The sequence below is a fragment of the Podarcis bocagei genome (assembly GCF_964188305.1).
Source record: "Podarcis bocagei genome assembly, chromosome: 11".
Lineage (NCBI taxonomy): Eukaryota > Metazoa > Chordata > Lepidosauria > Squamata > Lacertidae > Podarcis > Podarcis bocagei.
This window is the reverse complement of record NC_138136.1, coordinates 48,293,567-48,315,870: the sequence shown is the minus strand read 5'-3', so window position 1 is coordinate 48,315,870 and position 22,304 is coordinate 48,293,567. Positions and strand designations below refer to the sequence as shown.

The following is a 22,304-nucleotide window of genomic DNA, read 5'->3' as shown; positions in this document are numbered from 1 at the left end:
TTATTCAAAGATGATCATGGAAGAATCCTCGCAATTGAAATCCAAACACAAGGGGAAAAGATTTTGATACTAGGAGTTTATGCGCCAAATGATGGAAAATCAGAATTCTACAAGAAGCTGCATGAGACAATGTTGGACTATTTGGACTATGCTAATATCATTGTGATGGGAGATATGAATGGGGTGGTGTCTACAAATATGGATAAATCCCAAAATCAAAACTTAACAACAGACGGCAGACTCCCTAAAACCTTTTTTGAAATGACAGACAATATGGACTTGATTGACATCTGGAGGACAAGGAACCCCTTGGGTAAAGAAGGAACCTTCTATTCTGAGGCCCACTTGTCATGGACACGAATCGACCAAATTTGGATATCTAGAGGGCTGGCTCCGAAAACGAGAAAAGTGGAAATCTGCCCAAAAACCTGCTCCGACCATAATGCCTTAAAAATGGAACTGAGACTTTTTCCAACTGGATCCTTCAGATGGAGAATGAATGACACCTTGTTAAGAGATCAAGAGATTGTGAAGAAGGCCCAAAAAACACTAAAGGACTACTTTGAAATAAATTTGAACACTACGGTGGAGAAAAGAACAATCTGGGACGCAAGTAAAGCTGTAATGAGAGGGTTTCTGATTCAACAGAATTCGATAAAAAGAAAATATTGGAATGGAAAAAAAGAAAAAATTTTAGAGAAAATAAGTGAAGGAGAGAAAAAGCTGAGAATTAAACCAAAGTCAAAAGAGGTGCTAAGAGAGATCAAATTTCATCAAGCACAATATTCGAAACTGATCAATCAAGAGATTGAGTGGAAAATCAAACAAATGAAGCAGAGATCGTTTGAATCAGCAAATAAATGTGGAAAGTTGTTGGCTTGGCAATTGAAAAAAAGACAAAAGTTAAACACGGTTACAAATTTGGAGATTCAAGGAAAAATAGTTCAGAAACCAGAAGAAATAAGAAAGTGTTTCCACAGATATTTCAAAGAGCTCTACGCACAGGGGCCTCAGAAAGAATCGGAAATGGACCAATTTCTGGAAACAAATGGACTACCTAAAATAAGTCAAGATAAAAGATCAATTCTTAACAGCAAAATAACTCAACAGGAAATTGAAGGTGCCATCCAAAACATGCAGCTGGGCAAATCTCCAGGCCCGGACGGGCTCACCTCCAAATATTATAAAACCTTGAAGGATTTCTTGATACAACCGTTGTTGGAGGTTTGTAACCAGATCATGGAGGGGAGGAAGGCACCGGAAACGTGGAAAGAAGCATTTATCACATTGATTCCTAAGTCAGAAAGGGAAAAGACTCAGCTTAAGAACTACCGTCCCATCTCACTCCTGAATGTGGATTACAAAATTTTTGCAGACATTTTAGCAAGTAGACTTAAAAATGTATTAAATGAAGTAATTCACAAGGACCAAGCAGGCTTTCTCCCTGGTAGACATATGTCGGACAATACCAGGAACATTATTGATATATTGGAGCTGTTGAGAATTAGAAACACAAGGGCTGCCTTAATCTTTATTGATGCGGAGAAAGCATTTGACAACATTTCTTGGATGTTTATGAAGAAGAACTTGAAAGGGATGGGAGTGGGACGGGGGTTTGAAAATGGATTAGAAGCAATTTATGCAGAACAAAAAGCTAAATTGATAGTGAACAATGTGGTATCGGAGGAACTTCGAATTGAAAAAGGGACACGACAGGGGTGCCCTCTATCCCCTCTGCTATTTATTTCTGTACTGGAGGTATTGCTGAATATGATTAGGGAGGACCAGTTGGTGCAAGGTATAGTGGTCGGAGCGAAACAATATAAACTGAAAGCTTTCGCAGATGACTTAGTCTTGACATTACAGGAGCCAGAATCTAGCACAAAAAGAGTTTTGGAACTTATCCTGGAGTTTGGTCGGGTGGCGGGATTTAAGTTAAACAAACAAAAAACTAAGGTTTTGGTTAAAAATCTGACACCTACAGAGATAGAGGGGTATCAGAAAGAGACAGAGTTAAGTGTGGTTAAAAAAGTGAAATACCTGGGAGTATCCTTGTCCACTAAAAATTTAAATCTTTTCAAAGATAACTATGAAAAATGTTGGTTGGAAATCAAAAAAGACTTGGATATATGGTCAAGATTGAAACTTACCTTGTCAGGCCGAATCGCAGCTATAAAGATGTGTGTTTTGCCAAAAATGTTATTCTTATTTCAAACCCTTCAGGTCGTGGACAGAATGGAATGCTTTGGAAAATGGCAGAAGGATATCTCTAAGTTTGTCTGGCAGGGCAAAAAGCCCCGAATAAAATTTAAAATACTAACCGACTCAAAAGATAGAGGGGGGTTTGCCCTGCCGGATTTAAGGTTGTACTACGAAGCTGCAGCCTTCTGCTGGTTGAAGGATTGGTTTCTGTTGGAAAACACCGATGTCCTAGATCTGGAAGGGTTTGACAATGTGTATGGTTGGCATGCATATTTGTGGTATGACAAGGCGAAGATTCACAAACTGTTTAAAAACCATATTGTCAGAAAATCAATTTTTGCCGTCTGGATGAAGTATAAGGATTTATTAGAAAGTAAGACCCCGAGGTGGTTATCACCTGTGGAAGCTAAGATTTCTAAAAAAAGGCCCAATATGGAGGCCTATTGGCCAAAATATTGGGAATTGATTGAAAGAGTTGGAGATAATTGGAAGCTCCAAAGCCAGGACAAACTAAAAGGTAAGGTGCGAGATTGGTTACATTATGCTCAAATTCAAGAGGTATTCAAAATGGATAAAAAAGTGGGTTTCCAGTTGGAGAAATCGAAACTGGAGACGGAGTTACTAGAACCAAGGACTAAGGTACTTTCGAGGATGTATGACTTGCTGCTTAAATGGAACACACAGGATGAGACAGTTAAATCTGCTATGATTAAATGGGCACAGGATGTAGGACACAACATTATGTCTGAGGACTGGGAAAGGTTATGGAACAGCGGTATGAAATTCACGGCATGTAGTGCCTTGAAAGAGAACATTATGAAAATGGTTTACCGGTGGTACATGACCCCAGTCAAGTTGGCTAAAATATATCATCTTTCTGATAATAAGTGTTGGAAATGCAAGGAGGCAGAAGGGACATTCTTTCACCTCTGGTGGACCTGCCCGAAAGTAAAGGCCTTTTGGGAAATGATACATAATGAGCTGAAAAAGGTATTTAGATATACCTTTTCTAAGAAACCAGAGGCCTTTCTCCTGGGCATGGTGGACCGGAAGGTGCCAAAGAAGGACAGAACCTTGTTTATGTACGCAACCACAGCAGCTAGGATTCTCATCGCTAAGTTCTGGAAAACACCAGATTTACCCACACTGGAGGACTGGCAGACGCAGTTGATGGACTACATGGAGTTGGCAGAAATGACTGGCAGAATCCGAGATCTGAGCGAAGAAACAATGGAGGAGGACTGGAAAAAATTTAAGGACTATTTGCAAAAACATTATAAGTTGTTTGAATGTTAAGATAGCGCACGATTAAGAAACATTATGCTTCTGCAATTTATTTTAAGTAAATGATAAAGTAAGCATTGATGGAAAAAAACGAGACATATTTGAAACAAAATATTATGTTTATTAAGAGTCATAAAATTAAATTACAAACTTTTGAAATTGGTAACATAATATATTTAAAGGTATAATAAGATGGGAAACAAGATAACAAATTGCTGAACTGGCTAGAACAATGAATGCAATGCTGAGAGGATGTGAGGAGGTCCAAAAGTGAACTGTTGAAGGACGTTAAAGAAAGTTTCTTAATATTTTTTCTTTGTTTATTTTTCTTCATATACATATATAAAAAAATGTTTCTTGTATGTTGCCATGTAAACAAATTTGTTAACCTATGAAAAGAAACGCAATAAAAAATCTTTATAAATGAAAAGAAAAAGATGACGATCTTGGACGTTTTCTGGAACAACCAGTGGAAACTAAAAGGGGGGGAAACATAGTACACATCATCATGCACTGCAATTCCTTTCAACCTCAGCAATACAACAGCCCAAAGGAATCAAACCCAAGGATACACAGCGTGGCATAGTGGTTAGATTGTCAGACTAGGATGTGGGAGACCAAGGTTCAAATCCTCCCTCAGTTCACCGTGTTAAGTTGTGGGTGAACATATCAGACGACACAGCGATTCTTCAAACAGCTCTTGTTTATTCACAGGCCAGGACAGAACTGAACTGAAGGGTTCAGTCAGCCTGCTTATATAGAGCTCCAGTACAATGTAACTGTAATAATTTTCTAAAACTATCCAATCACTGAACGTCACTTTCGATCCCTTATTTGCATAACTATCTACAGTATCCCCCTGCTGGCCCAGGGTGAGAACTTCAGTACATAACACAGCGGGTGACCTTGGGCCAGCCTCTCAGCAGCCTAACGTACCTCACAGGGCTGTTTGGGAGATTAAATGAGAACCATGTATGAGACCTTGAGCTCCTTGGAGAAACAGGTGGGAAATAAATGCATTTTTTTAAAGCAATAAAGACTCTACAACCTGAAAAAAGAGACAAAGCACGTGCTTTCGTAACCCCCCAAAAAATATTTAATACAATTTATTATTAAAATAAAAAAGATCCTTGCCACTTCCCCCAGGTGGTAAGGACCTATGTGATCAGTCCTCTACGTGGAGAGAGGCGGGACTATTGTGGGGATTAAATGATGAGGAGGAGAACCGTGTATGTCACCTTGAGTTGCTTGGGGGAAAAGATGGACTATAAATGCAATAGTAAATAAATAAATAAGGCTGTCTTGTGATTGTCAGAAGATGGCTGATAAATCAAGGGTTCTCCCTAAACAAGGGTAGATTATCCTAGGGTTACAAGTATATTATATTTGAATAATTAAATTATAATTAAAATCTATTGCATGTTGAGGAAGTTGTCCAAGAGAGAGCACGCTCTTGTCCATATCCCACCGATGACTAAGATAATCACATGTCCTGGTTTGCAGAGGGCAGAGAACAGCCCTTTATTCAAAAGGCTGAATAAAACATGTTTTGTAGATATGGCTCTTTTTTCATAGGAATGCAGGTGCTGCTGGGTGTGCAGGGACCCTACTTACAAAAAAAGGGACAAGAATATATGTAGCTGCTTACTCTCAGGTTTGATGCCATATCAGATTTGCTGCCAAACCAGAAGCAATACAGGTATTTATTGGCATGAAAAATCCTGAGGCAGAGGATTGAATCTAGGTGATGTGTTGTGGGAACTGAAATCCCAACATGTTGGTGCCCTGGGTTGGCGACTAAGGTGAATACCTATCTGTTAAATAAAAACGATACTATGTACTTTACAACCAGTTGGGGTTGGAAGCTTTCTTAACAAAAATAAATGATTACATTAAAATACATACATTGTTATTATTTTATTTTGAATAAAGTAATAATAATAATTTAAAAAATGTGCACCCCACCCTCAAGGCCATTATTTATCATAATTATCCTAGTTTCCAAAAATGTAACACTTCTTGAGATGGTTTGACCCCTTTCTGTTTTAACAATACCAATTCCACAAATAGTTTCCATATCTCCTCAAAGTCATTTATCTTCCGTATTCCCCTTCCTACTTTGACAGCACACATTAATTTATCGTTAATCGCTATATCCCACACTTCTTTATACCACACTTCTATTTGGAATCCACCTTGCTTTCCCCATTTCCTAGCTAGGATAATTCTTGCCGCCTGATTACCTTTTTCGGTCTTGCACACAGGGTCTTCTGCAGGCCTCTGGACAGAAAAAGAGAGTAGTCAGCCCTCAGTTGAGGATTGCCAGATGTCAGTTATTTTAAGAGAGACCCCTAGTTGGACACTGATTTTTGCAGACCCTGGAAATATGTGTAACAGAATGCATAGCAGAAACTGAGGCTCAGTCTTGATCATGAACAGATGATGTTGGAGATCAGTTTTCATCAGCCCCACCTCAGTGGCAAAAGTAGACAGGGCAACAAATGTGACTCTTAGCCTTGTGCAATAGACTACAGTGGCACCTCAGGTTAAGAACTTAATTTGTTCCGGAGGTCCGTTCTTAACTTGAAACTGTTCTTAACATGAAGCACCACTTTAGCTAATGGGGCCTCCCGCTGCCGCCGCACCGCCGGAACACGATTTCTGTTCTCATCCTGGAGCAAAGTTCTAAACCCAAGGTACTATTTCTGGGTTAGCAGAGTCTGTAACCTGAAGCGTTTGTAACCTGAAGCATATGTAACCCGAGGTACCACTGTATTTTCTACACACACTAACACTTTCATCTGTCTCCTTCATCCAGACCAGAAAGAGACATTAACAGAGCTTAACAACATATTCTAGCCACACAAAAACACTCAGTGTGTAAAATACAGTCACTGAGGGGACATGGGCTGGGGAGAGGGGAGTGTCCTAGGAAGACTTCCAGGGGGCAGAGACCTCTAGGGTTGCATTTGCCCCCCAGGGCCTGAGATTCCCCACCGCTGCTCTGCATGCATTCAGAGTACAGTGGTACCTTGGGTTAAGAACTTAAGTTCTTAACCTGAGGTACTATTTCTGGGTTAACAGAGCCTGTAACCTGAAGCATCTTTAACCTGAAGCATCTGTAACCCAAGGTACCACTGTACAGTCATACCTCAGGTTAAATATGCTTCAGGTTGAGCGTTTTCAGGTTACGGAATGCGTTACTTCCGGATTTCGCCAGTCGCGGATGTGCAGACGCTCAAAATGACGCCACGCGCATGCGCGGAAGCGGCAAATCGCGACCCGCGCATGAACAGATGCGAGTTGCGTTTGCTTCAGGATGCGAACGGGGCTCCGGAACGGATCCCATTCACATCCAGAGGTACCACTGTAACTTCTAAAGAACGGGTAGGCAACCTAGGGCCCATGGGCCGATGCGGCCCAATCACCTTCTCAATCCGGCCTGCGGACGGTCCAGGAATCAGTGTGTTTTTACACGAGTAGAATGTGTCCTTTTATTTAAAACGCATCTCTGGGTTATTTGTGGGGCATAAGAATTTGTTCATCCCCCCCCCAAAAAAATATAGTCCAGCTCCCCACAAATTCTGAGGGACGGTGGACTGCCCTCCTGCTGACCCCTGTTCTAAACTCTGCTACTATGGCTGGGAACCCAGCTTTTCCAGGATTCCTGATTGCACATCTGCCCCAGGTGTGTACAGATGTATCTATGTATGCAGACTCTCTGCTGAACCCACATAGGCCTGCTGTTGTGGTCCTGCGCCTCCCACCTTGCGCCCTGACTCACCCCAGATGTGTTGTCAGGAGAAATGCAAGAAGGGGAGGCTTCCGTTCGTACCTTGCAAGGGCATTCCTTCTTGAAAACAAATATGGGCTGTGCAATCACGGATCTGCCTTGGGAAAGAAGAAAGACTCCATATTAAACAGTGTGTGAATTCAAATAAGGTTTCCTTTTGCACAATATAAATATAACATGTTTTCATTGATTTGGGATTTCTGAACAGAACTCAGCTATTCTGGGAACGCAATATTTCATCTTTTGATACCATGCCCTCTTCAAATACACACCATTGCTTTTTCTGTTATCTTTCAGGGATGCAGCTGTACTAGATGAAAAAATGTATTTATTATCGGGGACGTGGGTGGCGCTGTGGGTTAAACCATAGAGCCTAGGACTTGCTAATCAGAAGGTCGGCGGTTCGAATCCCCGCAACGGGGTGAGCTCCTGTTGCTCGGTCCCAGGTCCTGCCCACCTAGCAGTTCGAAAGCATGTCAAAGTGCAAGTAGATAAATAGGTACCACTCCGGTGGGAAGGTAAACGGCATTTCCATGCGCTGCTCTGGTTCTCCAGAAGCGCCTTAGTCATGCTGCCCACATGACCCGGAAGCTGTACACCGGCTCCCTTGGCCAATAAAGCGAGATGAGCGCCGCAACCCCAGAGTTGGTCACGACTGGACCTAATGGTCAGGGGTCCCTTTACCTTTACCTTATTTTTACCTTTGTATTCTCTAAAGCAGCTTTGTACTAGATGGGAGGGGAATGTGTTTATTGTTGTGTATTTTATGTTTCTATTCTCCAAAACAGGTTTGGGACCTTTGCCTAATGATAGGGACGGTTCTGGTAGCAGGAGCAGCTTAGATGGTGCTCCAGTTGCCCCATAATCACATTGTTTCAACATAGGATGTGTGGTCCAATTCAGCCATTTGCCTGACTGTTGGCTCAGAAAGTGGCGGGGAAACAGCACCCAGAACCACCTCTTACAACGACTTGTTCATCTTGAAGGACAAGTTGTGGCTCATCCTCTCAGCCTCAAAGAAGGTGCCTTTGCCCCACCTGTGCAACATTAACATACATCCACCCAATCGCTTGGCTGTTTCTTGGCCCACCGGTTTCCTTTGCAGTGGAAACTTGCGCTTCAGCCTGAGTCCATTGCCTCTGGCTTCTCTTTGGGAGTGTGTCCCATGCATGCACCCTCTTTTCATCCTCACCCAACGGCATGGGATGCCTGCACAAATGTCCGATTTCCATGTCATACAAAACTATTCTATTTCAACATCATCTATAAGACCTTCTGCAGATACCATTTTAGCAGGTGATCCATTCAACACACTATAGCAGGGATTAGCAAACTTTTTCAGCAGGGGGCTGGTCCACTGTCCCTCAGACCTTGTGGGGGGCCAGACTATATTTTGGAAAAAAATATGATTGAATTCCTATGCCCCACAAACAACCCAGAGATGCATTTTAAATAAAAACACACATTCTACTCATGTAAAAACACCAGGCAGACCCCACAAATAATCCAGAGATGCATTTTAAATAAAAGGACACCTTCTACTCATGTAAAAATATGCTGATTCCCAGACCGCCTGCGGGCCAGATTTAAAAGGCGATTGGGCCGGATCCGGCCCTGGGCCTTAGTTTGCCTACCCATGCGCTATAGAAATTGGGCCTTCAGTGTCCTGACACCTACCATGTGAAATTCTCTCCTGTTAAATATTTGACAGGTCTAATACAGTCTGCATCTGTATTGGAACTATTTCCAGATGTTTTTAGGTGTATCAATTAATGTTTTTGCTGCCCTGGGCCCCTATGGGAGGAAGGGCAGAATATGAATTTAATTAATAATGATAATGATAGTAAGTGTTGTTCTCAAATCAACAGCAAGCAATTTTAGGTGCTTCTCTTCATCTTCCTAAAAGTAACTTAATAGATGTAACGGCAGGGTTAAAACTGAGCAAGGATGCAATTATGGCCCATGTACCCATCTTTAAACAAACCACAGTTTGGTTATATATGCAACTCTATTTAAAGAAAAGGAATAATGAACTATTTCTCCTGAGCTGTTAATGATTACAGCTCAGTCAAATTGCACAGAGGCAGAATTCTGCATGTGGAGGTAGTTATTGATAACTTAACCGCATGTTTTTAAAAAAACAGAGATAGATTTGACTGCACCCCACAAAGGTATAATTTGTGAAGCCACCCCGCAAGCTTGTATAATTTATATGAACATTGCTCAAGTGAAACTTATTAAAATATTCATCAATTCACCACACAGACAGTTAAGAAACTTTATATAGAGCTTGGCTTAGCTAGCATAACCATTTAACATTCTGAAATAGTTGCCAAATACAGATTGGATGCTTCCTTTCCAGGGTATTTAAAAATATTTATAAGATATATTTAATCTTTCAGTGTACAGTATATGTGTGCATATATGAATAGTCTCCAGAGTATCTGGCATCCTCCTCACAAAACCTATGCAATCAAATATATTCTGTTCTCATAAAACCAGCTGCAAAAATGTGGAATGGGTTGTTAATTATAACATGAAATAATATTATAGCCCAATGGGGAAGTGACTATGCACAGCACTGCAGGAAAGCAATAAATCAGGCATTTGGTATTTGCCTATGCATGCTCAACTGTGTGTAGCATTCAGACGTCCCATTTCACCAGATGGTAGAGTAATAATAATAATTTTAATAATAATTTATTATTTATACTCTGCCCATCTGGCTGGCTTTCCCCAGCCACTCTGGACAGCTCCCAACAGAATATTAAAGACACAAAAAAAATCTAACATAAAAAACTTCCCTAAACAGGGCTGCCTTCAGATGTCTTCTAAAAGTCAGATAGTTATTTATTTCCTTGACATCAGATGGGAGGGCATTCTACAGGGTGGGTGCCACTCCCAAGAAGGCCCTCTGCCTGGTTCCCTGTAACCTCACTTCTCGCAGTGAGGGAACTGCCAGAAGGCCCTCGACGCTGGACCTCAGTGTCCGGGCTGAACGATGGAGGTGGAGACACTCCTTCAGGTATACTGGGCCGAGGCCATTTAGGGCTTTAAAGGTCAGCACCAACACATTGAATTGTGCTCGGAAACGTACACTGGGAGCCGATGTAGGTCTTTCAGGACTGGTATTATATGGTCTTGGTGGCCACTCCCAGTCACCAGTCTAGCTGCCGCATTCTGGATTAGTTGTAGTTTCCGGGTCACCTTCAAAGGTAGCCCCACGTAGAGTCAGGAACAGTGTGTCAAGTGCATGGCAAGGATGTTGAACTAGCTAGGACTTTGGCGCCTGATCCAGGGAGGCTCATCTTATGGTCTTAAAAATGCCTTTGTTTTTGTTAGTATTAATATGTCGAAAAATCAGAAGGGAGCTTTCATTCTCATCTGCTCTTCCAATGACAAGTGCTTCTGCCGTGATCTAATATATAAGGCAGTCTGCATGCATACACACACTCTCAGATACAGTACTGTCTGGTCTCAGCCAAATGAAGGGAATCCTCTTCAATTTGTCAACCCACATAGTTTTAAAGATCCTGCAGCAGGATGTAGGTGCTTCAGGGTGAAACCTGAACTACGACTCTTAAACCCAAATGTCTGCGACATCAGTCCTTTTTATGTTCTCTGTAGCAACTTGCATTCTAATATGCAAACCACCTTGACCTGGAGTAAAATTAATTCTTTTTTTTAAAGTAGTAGACATAAGTAGCTGAAGATGGTTAGAAATGGGAGGATATGTCCGTTTCATTTTATCCTTTTTCCAATTTTAAGTTTCTTTCTCCGCATTTCCACATCACTCTGCATTTTTTTAAAAATCACAAAAATCCACGTGCATTTTAGTGCGAATTTCTCCTAATATACAGTGGTACCTCGGGGTACATATGCTTCAGGTTACATACGCTTCAGGTTACAGACTCCACTAACCCAGAAATAGTACATCGGGTTAAGAACTTTGCTTCAGGATGAGAACAGAAATCGTGCTCCGGTGGCGCGGTGGCAGCAGGAGGCCCCATTAGCTAAAGTGGTGCTTCAGGTTAAGAACAGTTTCAGGTTAAGAAAGGACCTCTGGAATGAATTAAGTACGTAACCCGAGGTACCACTGTACACACAATTTTTTTGCAAAGCAAAACATGTAGAAAATACTAATATAATGTATTTTCAACAATATGTGCAATTTTATGCACACCTTGCTCTGTGCGCCTATGCATTTTTAGATACATTACTTGGTTGCTTTGCAAAACTTCAGAGAAGAAGAAGTTCTGAAGGGTTTGTGTATTATTTTGCAAAGAGTGACTTTGGCATGCTCTCCTTCAAACGCGACCTGAATCAGATTTCTCTACTGTGTCTACTTAGGCTAGAGCAGTTCTGGTGCTGCTCAAACTCAGCAGAGGGCAGTAGTGTCCAGCCCATTGCAGATGCCTTACAGTTTTCTCATCTTTGACTGTAACCTTAAAACTAGAATGGGGAAGCTGCGGGGAACCTAAAGCAGCTGTTGGATTCCAACTCCTCCAACCAGCATGGAATGATATTCAGGGATGATGGGAGTTGGAGTCTGACAACATCCAGAAGTCTGCAGGTCCCCCCATGCTTACCTACAAGGCTTACTAGCCTCATCATTCAGAGTTTTCTTTTAACAAGAACAAAGTCTATAATCTTTCCCAGTGGTCTCTTCCTCCGGCTTTCTTTAGGAAGGCTAAAGTTCAAGCATTAGATGGGACCACCCATTTTTATCATGGAAAAGCAGAAACGCTTTAGCCTTGTGACTTTAAAACATATTGCACTAACGAAACAAAACAAAATAAAGGGAAGGGAAAAAAGGATGTGGGAAACCAAATAACAGACTCACTTTGGACAACCATGAGAGAATGACTGTTTACTAAAAGCTGGAAGGCCGTAGGAAGCTGGCAAGGATCAGAAATGTTCTGTGCCAGAATTAGGAGCAGGGGAAAACAAACTGTTGCAATAGCTGAAAGCTCAGATCTGGGAGGAACTGAGGGAGTGTTTCTGAGTGGCTGCATTTCTGACTGGCAGAAAAATCAGGAGACTAAGATATCACAGTATGTTATAAACAGTAAAGGACTTATTCTAGTCAGGGTGGGTGGGAGGAAACACATATGTCTAGGGTAGCCACTTATATATTACTTCCAAAAGGAAATGTATTATCAAAACAGAGGGCACATTAAATTTTCATATGCTAACATGCACATTGGTGCAAATATAGAAACAGGGCCCCTCCAGACCACTGGCATATTGTTGGTGCATTCTGCAACATATTCTTCACACAATGCATTAGTACATTAGTAGTGGATTTATTCTGCTTTTTTTTCCTGCTGTGATACATCCTCAACGCCACCTCCTTATTGCTGCCTATGGCAGAACGAAAGTGGAACAAAAGTGAACCAAAAGATTTACTGTATAAAACGTGGCAGGGTCTCAGCAGGAAGCTATGGGATATGCACAGACTGGAAACGAAGCAGTGTGTCCATCCCAAAATTTCTGCAGGTGCAAAGTATATGGAAAGCAGTATCTGGTATGACCACCCCAGTAGCACAAATCATCCAGAATGCATGATAACAATGGCATCCAGTCCATGATTACTCTAACTTAGAAAGAAATGCAAAATATCTCACCACAGTGTGAGCAACTGAAACATGGCAGTAAACTGCTAGTTGTTTAGAGTATTATTATTGTGTATATATATTTTTAACAGCCAGGGAAAAGGAGTGGTGTTGTGGAATTTTCAACCCCAGGTGCCAAATTAAGTTGGCTGGCTTTGGGTACTGTGCACCTTTACCGGAAACAAGACTACCGTTTGCAAACAGTCTTGGGCCAAGCCAGGAAACACAGGCACAAACCTGCCGGCATATTTTATATTATAGTTAAAGCCCACATTCGCGAGCTCACGAAAGCATCAAGGTTATATAGGGTTGGCGAGGTTATATAGGGTTGGACATAGCCGGGATTTGGCCTTTGGAAGCAGGATTCAGCGGAAATTGATGCTATGTCCAGGAAAAATCAGCGTTTTTTTATATTTTGCAAAACAACAACAACTTTAGCAACAACTTTGCCCAAAAAAAGTTCAACAACTTTTGTGTCCGGATTTTCACTTTTTGAAATATGGCAACCCTAAAATAATTTTATCATTTTTACCCCGTAAGAAACAACAACAACCCAGTCTTGAGACAACCTAGCATGTGAGGAGGTGACCCCAGATGACCAAAATAGTGATGCAAGTCCAATGCATCTATATCTATATGTACTGTGTTGCCCGCTGATTCTCCCATGCAAATATTCACACACACACACACAAACACACATGGCCGTTTTCCTCTCCATTGGGCTTCTGTTTTCCAAACCTCGCTGACAGGGACACAAGAAGCTGATTTTGAATGAGTCAGATTATTGGTCCATCTAGTTCGCTATTGTTTATACCAGGGGTAGCTAACCTGCTGCCCTTCAGATGTCATTGAACCACAATCCCTATCGTCCCTAACCATTGGCCATACTGGCTGGGGGTGATGGGAACTGCAGTCCATCCATATCTGGAGGACACCATGTTGGTGTCTACTCTGGCTGGAGGTGGCTCTCCAGCGTTTCAGACATAGGTCTCTCCCAGCCATACCTGGAAATGCCCAGGATTTAAATTAGGACCTTCTACATTCAGAGCAAATGTCTACCACTGAGCTTCTACAGCAAGCATGGACTTAATATACATTTGGAGTGAATCTTTGTTCCAGAATGAGAACATCTCATGTGCATGGGGAGAAGAAAAGCGCTTTAGTGATGGCTGCAGAATGAAACTATGGTGGGACAGATGGAAGCAAATAGAAAGGACTGTTCTCCTTCTAACAGTGCCAGCTCATTTGGCAGCCATCTGAGACTATCAGCCAGCTTTAAGGGAGGCAGAAGAGACACATGGCCTGATCTCTTCTGTTGACAAAAGCAGGAGTCGTCCACAAACAGGCACAGTCGCTCACAGAGGCACTCCGCCCTACAAGGACCCATAGGGAGCAAAAGGCAGTGAACGAGGCAAAGGCAAGGGGTGGAGGCAAAGGATACAGGGGCTGCTCCTCCTAGTCCTCCTCCTCCTCCTCCTCCTCCTGAACAACAGCAGGACGCACACTCTCGGCAGGCTGGTTTCAAAACTGGTTGAGACCGGATTGCTCCAGTCCTGAGCAGCTCAGCTACTTTGAGTGCAGGAGGCTGCTGGAAAAGTCTCTGCAGAAGCCTGCCAAATAGGCCGCCTCTGGCTGGTGGGACTGGAATAACCCACCCCTTTCTGCCAAAAGAAGACCAAAGCTCGTAAATAAAGCCAGCCTTGTAAACAATCCTGGCATAACAGGGCTCTTGTTTTTTTTCTTCCTCCTCCTTCCTTTACATAAATATATTGTAGCAAACACATTTTCTTTGGTTGCAGATTTCCCCAACCGTGTGCCCTCAAGTTGTTTAAAACTACAATACCCATCAGGGCCACTAAGGCTGGGGAAGACTGCTTTAGCAGAGAATAAAGAGGAGTGCAATTTACACCTGTGCTGCTCAGACTCTCTCTCTCTGCATTCCTATTCTCCCAAAAACAAAGATCGTTTTCGCAGTACTTTGGGCATGGAACTCCCAATCCAAGAAACCTCCTTGCCTTTTTATTTTATGAAGTGTTTGGAAGACATGGCTTTGGGGGTTGGCATGAGCTGTTTTATCTTGGTTTTATATTAATTTTATTAGTGATTTGTTAGCCTGGTTTATACATAGCACTAAGCCAGGGTTTCCCAATCTTGGGTCTCCAGCAGTTTTTGGACTACAGTTCCCATCATCCCTGACCACTGGTCCTACTAGATAGGGATGATGGGAGTTGTAGTCTAAAAAAACAAGTGGAGACCCAAGTTTAGGAAACCCTGTGCTAAACCCAACTTCCATCAGCCTCAACCAATATGGCTAATGGTCAAGGATGGTTGGAGTTGTGGTCAAGCAACATCTGGAGGAGCATAGGCTCCACATCCCTGGTTTAAGCTATTCCTCCACTTGTACCCAACCTCTATATCTGTAAACATTACGAAATTCTAATAAGCCTCCAGTGACTTCCTTCCACAGGGACCAAACTCAGGATAAGTGCTGTTTGACCCTGAAACTATTCAGTATTTGGGATGGAATTTGGTTCACCTTGGCTTTAAAGGTGATTGCACAAAAGTTGCACTTTCTAAAACAGTAAGCAAATCGAAACACAGACATACTTCACGAGTCACACTTTTACGAATTTTGCAATGCAGTTCTGCAACTAAGAATTGCATACCTAAAAGCATGTAATGGGGTGGTGTGCATATAAATGCATATATTAGTAAAAATAATGTACACAAATGCATTTGTATTAGGGGATGTTGTTTGCAAAATGTGTATATTTGTTAAAACTAAATACAAAAGAAAACCTTCTTGCGAGGAACTTGCACTACAATGCTGATGAATTTCCATCAGGATTTATTTTTTTAAAAAAAGCAACCACAGAAATTTCTGCAGAAATATGTGGATCTGAATTTACGATTGGGGAAATGAGAAACCGAAAGAACAGAAAACTGAACAGTCCTGCTTGTAGACGTGGGCTGAGTGTCACAATATGTTACATATTGAGAGCTGGGGTTGCTCACAGCAGCTAAACTGCTTTCTTTGGCATCTCTTGGGGTGACCGCAGTGTGTGTTCCAGCTGTTAGTAAGAACAGTGCTGGAGTTCGAGCATGTTAAGGGTTTGTTAAACTGAAGCAGCTGTTCATGAATTTGGTCCGGTTCACAAGAATGTTGGGCTGAAGATTCTAGCATGACACAGCTATGGTGAGGGAGCAGTGCTTAAATGATACAGCAGCCAAGGTGGTACGTGGCCCCCTCAGCTACTGTTTTCAATAAAGTTGCGTGGGGCATGGAGTTAGTGGGTTTTATTTAGTGTTCCTGATGCAGCTGGTGCTGTGGGTTAAACCACAGAGCCTAGGGCTTGCCGATCAGAAGGTCGGCGGTTCGAATCCCCGCAACGGGGTGAGCTCCCGTTGCTCGGTCCCTGCTCCTGCCCACCTAGCAGTTCGAAAGCATGTCAAAGTGCAAGTAGATAAATAGGTACCGCTCTGGTGGGAAGGTAAACGGCATTTCCGTACGCTGTTCTGGTTTGCCAGAAGTGGCTTAGCCATGCTGGCCACATGACCCGGAAGCTGTATGCCGGTTCCCTTGGCCAATAAAGTGAGATGAGCATCGCAACCCCAAAGTCATCTGTGACTGGACCTAATGGTCAGGGGTCCCTTTACCTTATCTATGTCCCCCTATAACTCAAGCACTGTAATGGAGAGCTGAAAGCAGATTAAAGAAGAATGGATAAGAAGCCCCCACTAGACCTTGGAGCCCTAAGATCAGAGGTTAACTAACCAATGATTTAAAATTTCCTTTAGCCTATATACTTGTGCTCGTCTTTTGTTGAACAGTCCCCAGTTCCCACTTCTGGAAGCCAGGTAGATTCGCCATGTGCCATACTTTACAGAGAAAAAATCCTCTATTTGAAAGGATGTTGTGTCCAGTCTGGAGCTAAAAAGCCATAAGAAGGGGGAGTAAGTTGCCTATCAACATTTAACACCTGGAGAGCAAGCAGACAGCCAACCTGAACTAATAATAATAATAATAATAATAATAATAATAATTATTATTATTATTATTATTATTATTATTATTATTATTATTTATTTCTACCCCTCCCATCTGGCTGAGTTTCCCCAGCCTCTCTGGGCGGCTTCCAACAGAAGGTTAAAAATACATTAAACTAGGATGAGATACTGCTATTTTAATTACAGAAATTATTTATAAAGTTGCACCTAAACATCCGTATTAGCACATATCTTATGCAGATCTGTCTCCTTTTTTTTGGCAATGAATTGCCTCTTTTATTATGGTAAGGAAGGGGCCACCCTCGATGCCATCTGGGCAGAATCTTACCATTCCACTTGCACAATTTAATTTCTCTCCTCTTTCCCCCCTGTGGCCACCCCAGGCGCTCCCCAGATCTGCTCCAGATGGTTGAGGGAATCTCTAGAGCACATTTAGGGGCACACAGGGAGTGGAGAGGGGGAGAATGTCGTGCAAGCAGAAATCCTTGCCTTGACAAAACTTTCTCATTAGAACTACACTGGATCCCTCCCAATGTCTTTTGTTTGGTAACCAGCATCAGAGGCTGAAAGCTTGCAAATGGCATGTCCTATTCTGCCTCCACTCCTAAGCTATCAGGTTCCTTTCTGGTTCCGTCCCAGACCAACCAGGTTCTTCCAACCTCTACCCGGAACCTACCAAATCTTGCCTTGGCTCCAGTGTTCCACCTATCCTGGCCTTATCCATCGGGTTTCCCCAAAGGACCAGTATTTTAAAAACAAAACAATGGAAAGCATTCAGCCCAATGACTGACACAGGCTTCCTACCAGCTTCAAAGATGAAATAACAGACACACGCATCAGCAAATCAAATGCTGATTCAGCCATCAGTTTTGCCAACTCACTCACTTCGGAGAGGTAGCTTTTGGCTGCCAACCAATCGACATCATCCATAGCTGACTTCTGATGCAAATATGTGGAGCTGGCTTTTTCAGAGCTTGACCTTACCTTTCAGAGGAAAGGTATTTCAAGTGGGGACACTTGACAACCATATGTCAGGAGTGCTCTGATGGTGTTTCCTGCTTGGCAGGGGGTTGGACTCGATGGCCCTTGTGGTCTCTTCCAACTCTATGATTCTATGATTCTATGACTTCCAAATGAGCTGCCATGCGATAAAAATCGAGCATCTTTTTTCCCACCCATAAGCACATTTACTTGGAAGTAAGCCACACACTTCAATAGAGCTTGCTTCTGAGTACATGGTGCATAGGACCGCAGCCTTAGGATCAGAGAAGTACCCTACATTGTTTTCTTTCATCTCCTTCATGAAGCTCTGGTGTATGGTTGTCAGCAGAAATAGATTGCTTTCTAGGCACACGTCCTGGTGGTTTTCCACTTATCCAACTCCTTTCCAAGGGGAAACTTGCTCTTTAGCAATAGATCGGAACAAATGGCAATCTAGGGGAAACTGGAATTGCCTTTTGCTCAAACTGAGCGCTAAAGAGCAGTTTTCCCCCAGGGAAAGCAGGGGAAGTGTAGATAAGCCCATATTTAGCATTCTGTTCAATGCATGCTACTTTGTTTGGTCTAATAGTGGTGCCTTTCTTTATCTTTTTAAATTAAAGATAGTAAGAAATAACACTAAACTTTTCAACATTTCCGTTTTGAAACTAAGCTGGTTGCGGTGTATTCACGGCCTGCTTTGATGATTGAATATTTAATATATTTCACTTTACTGTTCTGCTGCTGCTACTGAGTTTATCCCCCCTATTAATTTATGTGCTTATGGTTTTATGTAAACCGCCACAGCCATCAAATGGTAAGGTATATATGTATAAAATAAATACAGAGCTACTCATTAATTTCCAGTCTAAACTTGAAATACTCTCATAAATTGATTACAATTTATAACCATCTTCGTTCCGTTCCCATTCAGCTTGTAGAGAAGCTATCCTCTTTTCAAAACGAGTTCTGATTACTTTTACATTTAGCAGGTATTCAGGCACTTTAGTGCATTAGCTGCTGGTAGTTTGTGAAATAGTATATGTTTAGCTCGTTTTACCGACACCTACGTTGTTGCCAAGAATCTCACTAAAGCCTTTGAGCTGAAAGCACGACTTGCCTAAACCTGTAGCGACACAGACAATAGGGTTTATTTTAGAGATGGCAATTAAACTTATCGCAAGGTAAAGACTATTATTACTTCTCATTCATGTGTGACTACACTATTGATTACATCATATATTGTAACCATATATTGTAAGGGACATTTGGGTTGCTAGACCAAAACGTCAAAAATACAGCACGATTGGAATACAATGCAACTGAAATAAAGGACATTTATTGGGTTTGGAAGCTTGGCGCTGCTTTGAAATAGCCTTCTTCAACCTGGGGTACCCTAGATGTTGTTGCACTACAACTCCCATCATCCCTGGCCATCAAATCCAAAAGTTAGGGGTGATGGCAGTTGTAGTCCAACAACATTTGGGGAATGTGAAGGTTGAAGAGCAACCATGACATTATTTTTAAAGCATACTTTAAAAATTTGATGCGAAATAATTTAGATCCTTCAGCATGAAAACCCTAATAATTAATATAGTAAGAGATATGCTGCAATATATGATGAAATTTGCAGTATATTCACACTTGGCAGGCAACGAACACTGTCAACTGCAATGCTTAATGAAGTGTTTGGGAGAACAGGTCGTCTTCTAACGATTGGAGATATTTTTGGATGCTGCATCAGAACATCATCATTTAATCAGAGGCGCTCTGACAGCACAAACTGGGCCACTAGATCACAGAGTTCATGCCAGACATGAAACAGGGAAGACTCGGACATCTACAGGATCACTAGGACTTTAAGTTTGACCTTGCATTGCAGCTTATCATGTCATGCTGACAGATCTCAAATATATACTATAACGAGGTACCATAAGTCTAGAAAAAGTTGGCACCATGCAATTGGTCCCAAGCGTCATCAAACAATTAGGGAGCCAAAATATTCTATCATTGCACAAATCACAGTGAGCTTCATAGCCAAGAGAAATTTAAAGCTGGGTGTCTCTGTGTCTAGTCTGAGACCCTACCTTCTGCATTATACTGGTTTTCATCTTAGTGCAACTGGGCTATTCTTTCTTATCTGTGAACCCCATTGGGTATCTTTGGGCTAACCGCCATCTCTCTGCCTAAACTACTTCACAGAGTTGTTGTGGATATCCAACCTATGCTGTTCTAAACACCTTGGAAGAGAAGGAAAAAACATACTGTATTTAGCAGTACAATCATAAATGGGCACATGTGCTGCAAAATATCTAGGATATTTTACATCTTTTAGAAGACATCTGAAGGCAGCCCTGTTTAGGGAAGCTTTTAATGTTTGATGCATTACTGTATTTTATTATTTTGTTGGAGGCCGCCCAGAGTGGCTGGGGAAACCCAGCCAGATGGGTGTGGTATAAATAATAATAAATTATTATTATTATTATTATTATTATTATTATTATTATTATTATTATTATTATTTAATAGAAGTTGGTGCTTGGCAATGATGAAAGAATGGCAGTCTGAACAGAACAGATTAACATTTGAAGAGGCAGACAAATCTTCTGAGTAAATGTCAATTTCCCTGACATAGCAAAATGGATTGAGGGGTTCATAGAAAATGGGCAATGCCAATCCATAAGGTGTTTAAACGAAGAAGAGCTGAAGAAAATTTTCTTCCTTGTACACTGATCAATTATTTTTAATTAAAAAAAATCACTTTCACTGAAAAAAAATACAAGAAGCAAGACAAATCATGCAAATGCATGTGTAGTTTATTCAAGAACCAAAGAGGTGCAGCAGGTGGAGATGAGCTGGAATGTGAAAGGTCAAGCGTCAAAACCCCACTCAGGCATAAAACTGATTGAGTAGCCTTGGGCAAGCCATAATACGCAAACCATGATCTTTAGAGTACTGTATTCCCATTACACCAGATCATGCCTGTGGCTTGTGGCAACTTATTACTGGTCCATCTAGCACAGTATTATTTGTATTGACCGTCAGTAGATTTCATGGGTTTCTGAAGTTTTCCCTAGCCCTTCCTGGAGATGCTGGCAGTTGAAACTGGGTACTTTTGGTGTGCACAGTTTGTGCTCAGTTACTGAAATACAACCTTTTCAGTGGAAAGATGATTGATATAATTTATAGATAAATAAAGCAAGCTATCTCTCAAAGTAACTTGAGGACTGAAAGTCAAGGTTGCCCTGTTGGATAAATGAAACTGCAAAAGTATACAGGGCTAAATTAGTCAACATCAAACACTTTTAAATCCTACTGACTTCAATGGAAGAGTTAAGCATAGACTCCAGTCAGGAAGAAACCATCACCCTCAATGCAATGAGAGCACAGCATACTCTTCTAATCTGAGTTAAGGTGCACAGGATTTCACCCTAAATCACTGGAATAAAGGGGTTCTGAAAATGTTTAACTTAGGCTTTGCTATGTAGGCAAGCATAACCATAATCCAAATAGTGTTCATGTTAGTATATATAATCTCCATAGTTTATTACGAGTACAAGGTATGATATTTATTTCTGCACAATCTGATTGTGACGGTCATCATTGAAGGTATTTGCCTTGTGAGAGCACACAAGGCTTGAGCTGCAAATGGGGAAAAAAGTCATTTTAAACAAATGAAAAAATAAAATGCTTACCTTCATCTTTGTGTTTACTGTTGTCCAGCGTGTGGAACATGTACACGTTCGTTGTGGTGTCAGCTGCTTGGTTCATGGTCCATGTGTCACTGGGATCTCTTCTTTTGATGAAATGAGACAATTGAGACCTGTGCTCTGTGCAGGAAGCACCTATTCCTGCACACAAGTCATTTACCCTACTTGCAGGAATTTGCTGATTCCTCATCACTGAAGTCCATAGAGCTTTGCAAATGCAGCTGACAGAACACTGAAAAGATAAGACTTATTTTCTCACCCTCTAAAAGTGGTGGCTGCAGCTTCCCAAGTAAGTAGCTGGCCAGATGTAACTTTGTGCAGTCGTCAGTGATGCTGCAACCTTCTTCAGAATCCCAAAGCAGCTTCTTGCAATTGAACGTTTGAAAAAATAATAAAGCAACTTTAAAGGGCTGGGGGAGTGTCGCAGTTCCTAGGAGAGCAAGCTGCTCACTCAGCAAGCTCTGCGCTTGCTGTTTCTGACAGCTCAGACTAGAGTACTTAAGAGAGAGGCAGAACTCTGGGAGGGGATATGTAAAGCCACGAAGATTAACATAAAGAGGGTGGGCCAGTAGGGAGACTTAGATTTCCTCTGCCCGGGATTTACCAGTGGTGAAGTGGGAGATCACCTTTCTTGTTCTCTCAGCTGCAGCTTTGATAGAGGAACGCCTTTGAAATTACTGTAATAGGGTTTCTGGTTCCTTGCTTGTTGGAATT

At 41.8% G+C, this 22,304-nt stretch overlaps 1 protein-coding gene across 7 annotated transcripts in view; it reads right to left on the bottom strand.

The window, feature by feature from the left end:
- The window catches only part of RANBP3L (RAN binding protein 3 like), a 54,271-nt gene extending 32,180 nt beyond the window's left edge, over positions 1–22,091 (bottom strand). For 2 of the 7 annotated variants that reach the window (XR_014012876.1, XM_081212971.1), the window contains exons 1-4: positions 21,576–22,090; positions 7,271–7,377; positions 5,730–5,766; positions 3,930–3,962 (exon numbers count right to left, since the gene is read on the bottom strand). Coding sequence is in view for 5 of the 7 variants with exons in the window: in XM_081212971.1 (XP_081069097.1) it covers positions 3,930–3,962; positions 5,730–5,766; positions 7,271–7,377; positions 21,576–21,780 (382 nt within the window). In the remaining 2 variants the exon portion in view is untranslated. Of the gene's footprint in view, positions 1–3,929; positions 3,963–5,729; positions 5,767–7,270; positions 7,378–21,575 lie in introns of all 7 variants that reach the window. The other 5 variants (XR_014012875.1, XM_081212972.1, XM_081212973.1 and 2 more) reach the window with 5 other exon arrangements.
- Positions 22,092–22,304: the final 213 nt, after the last annotated feature.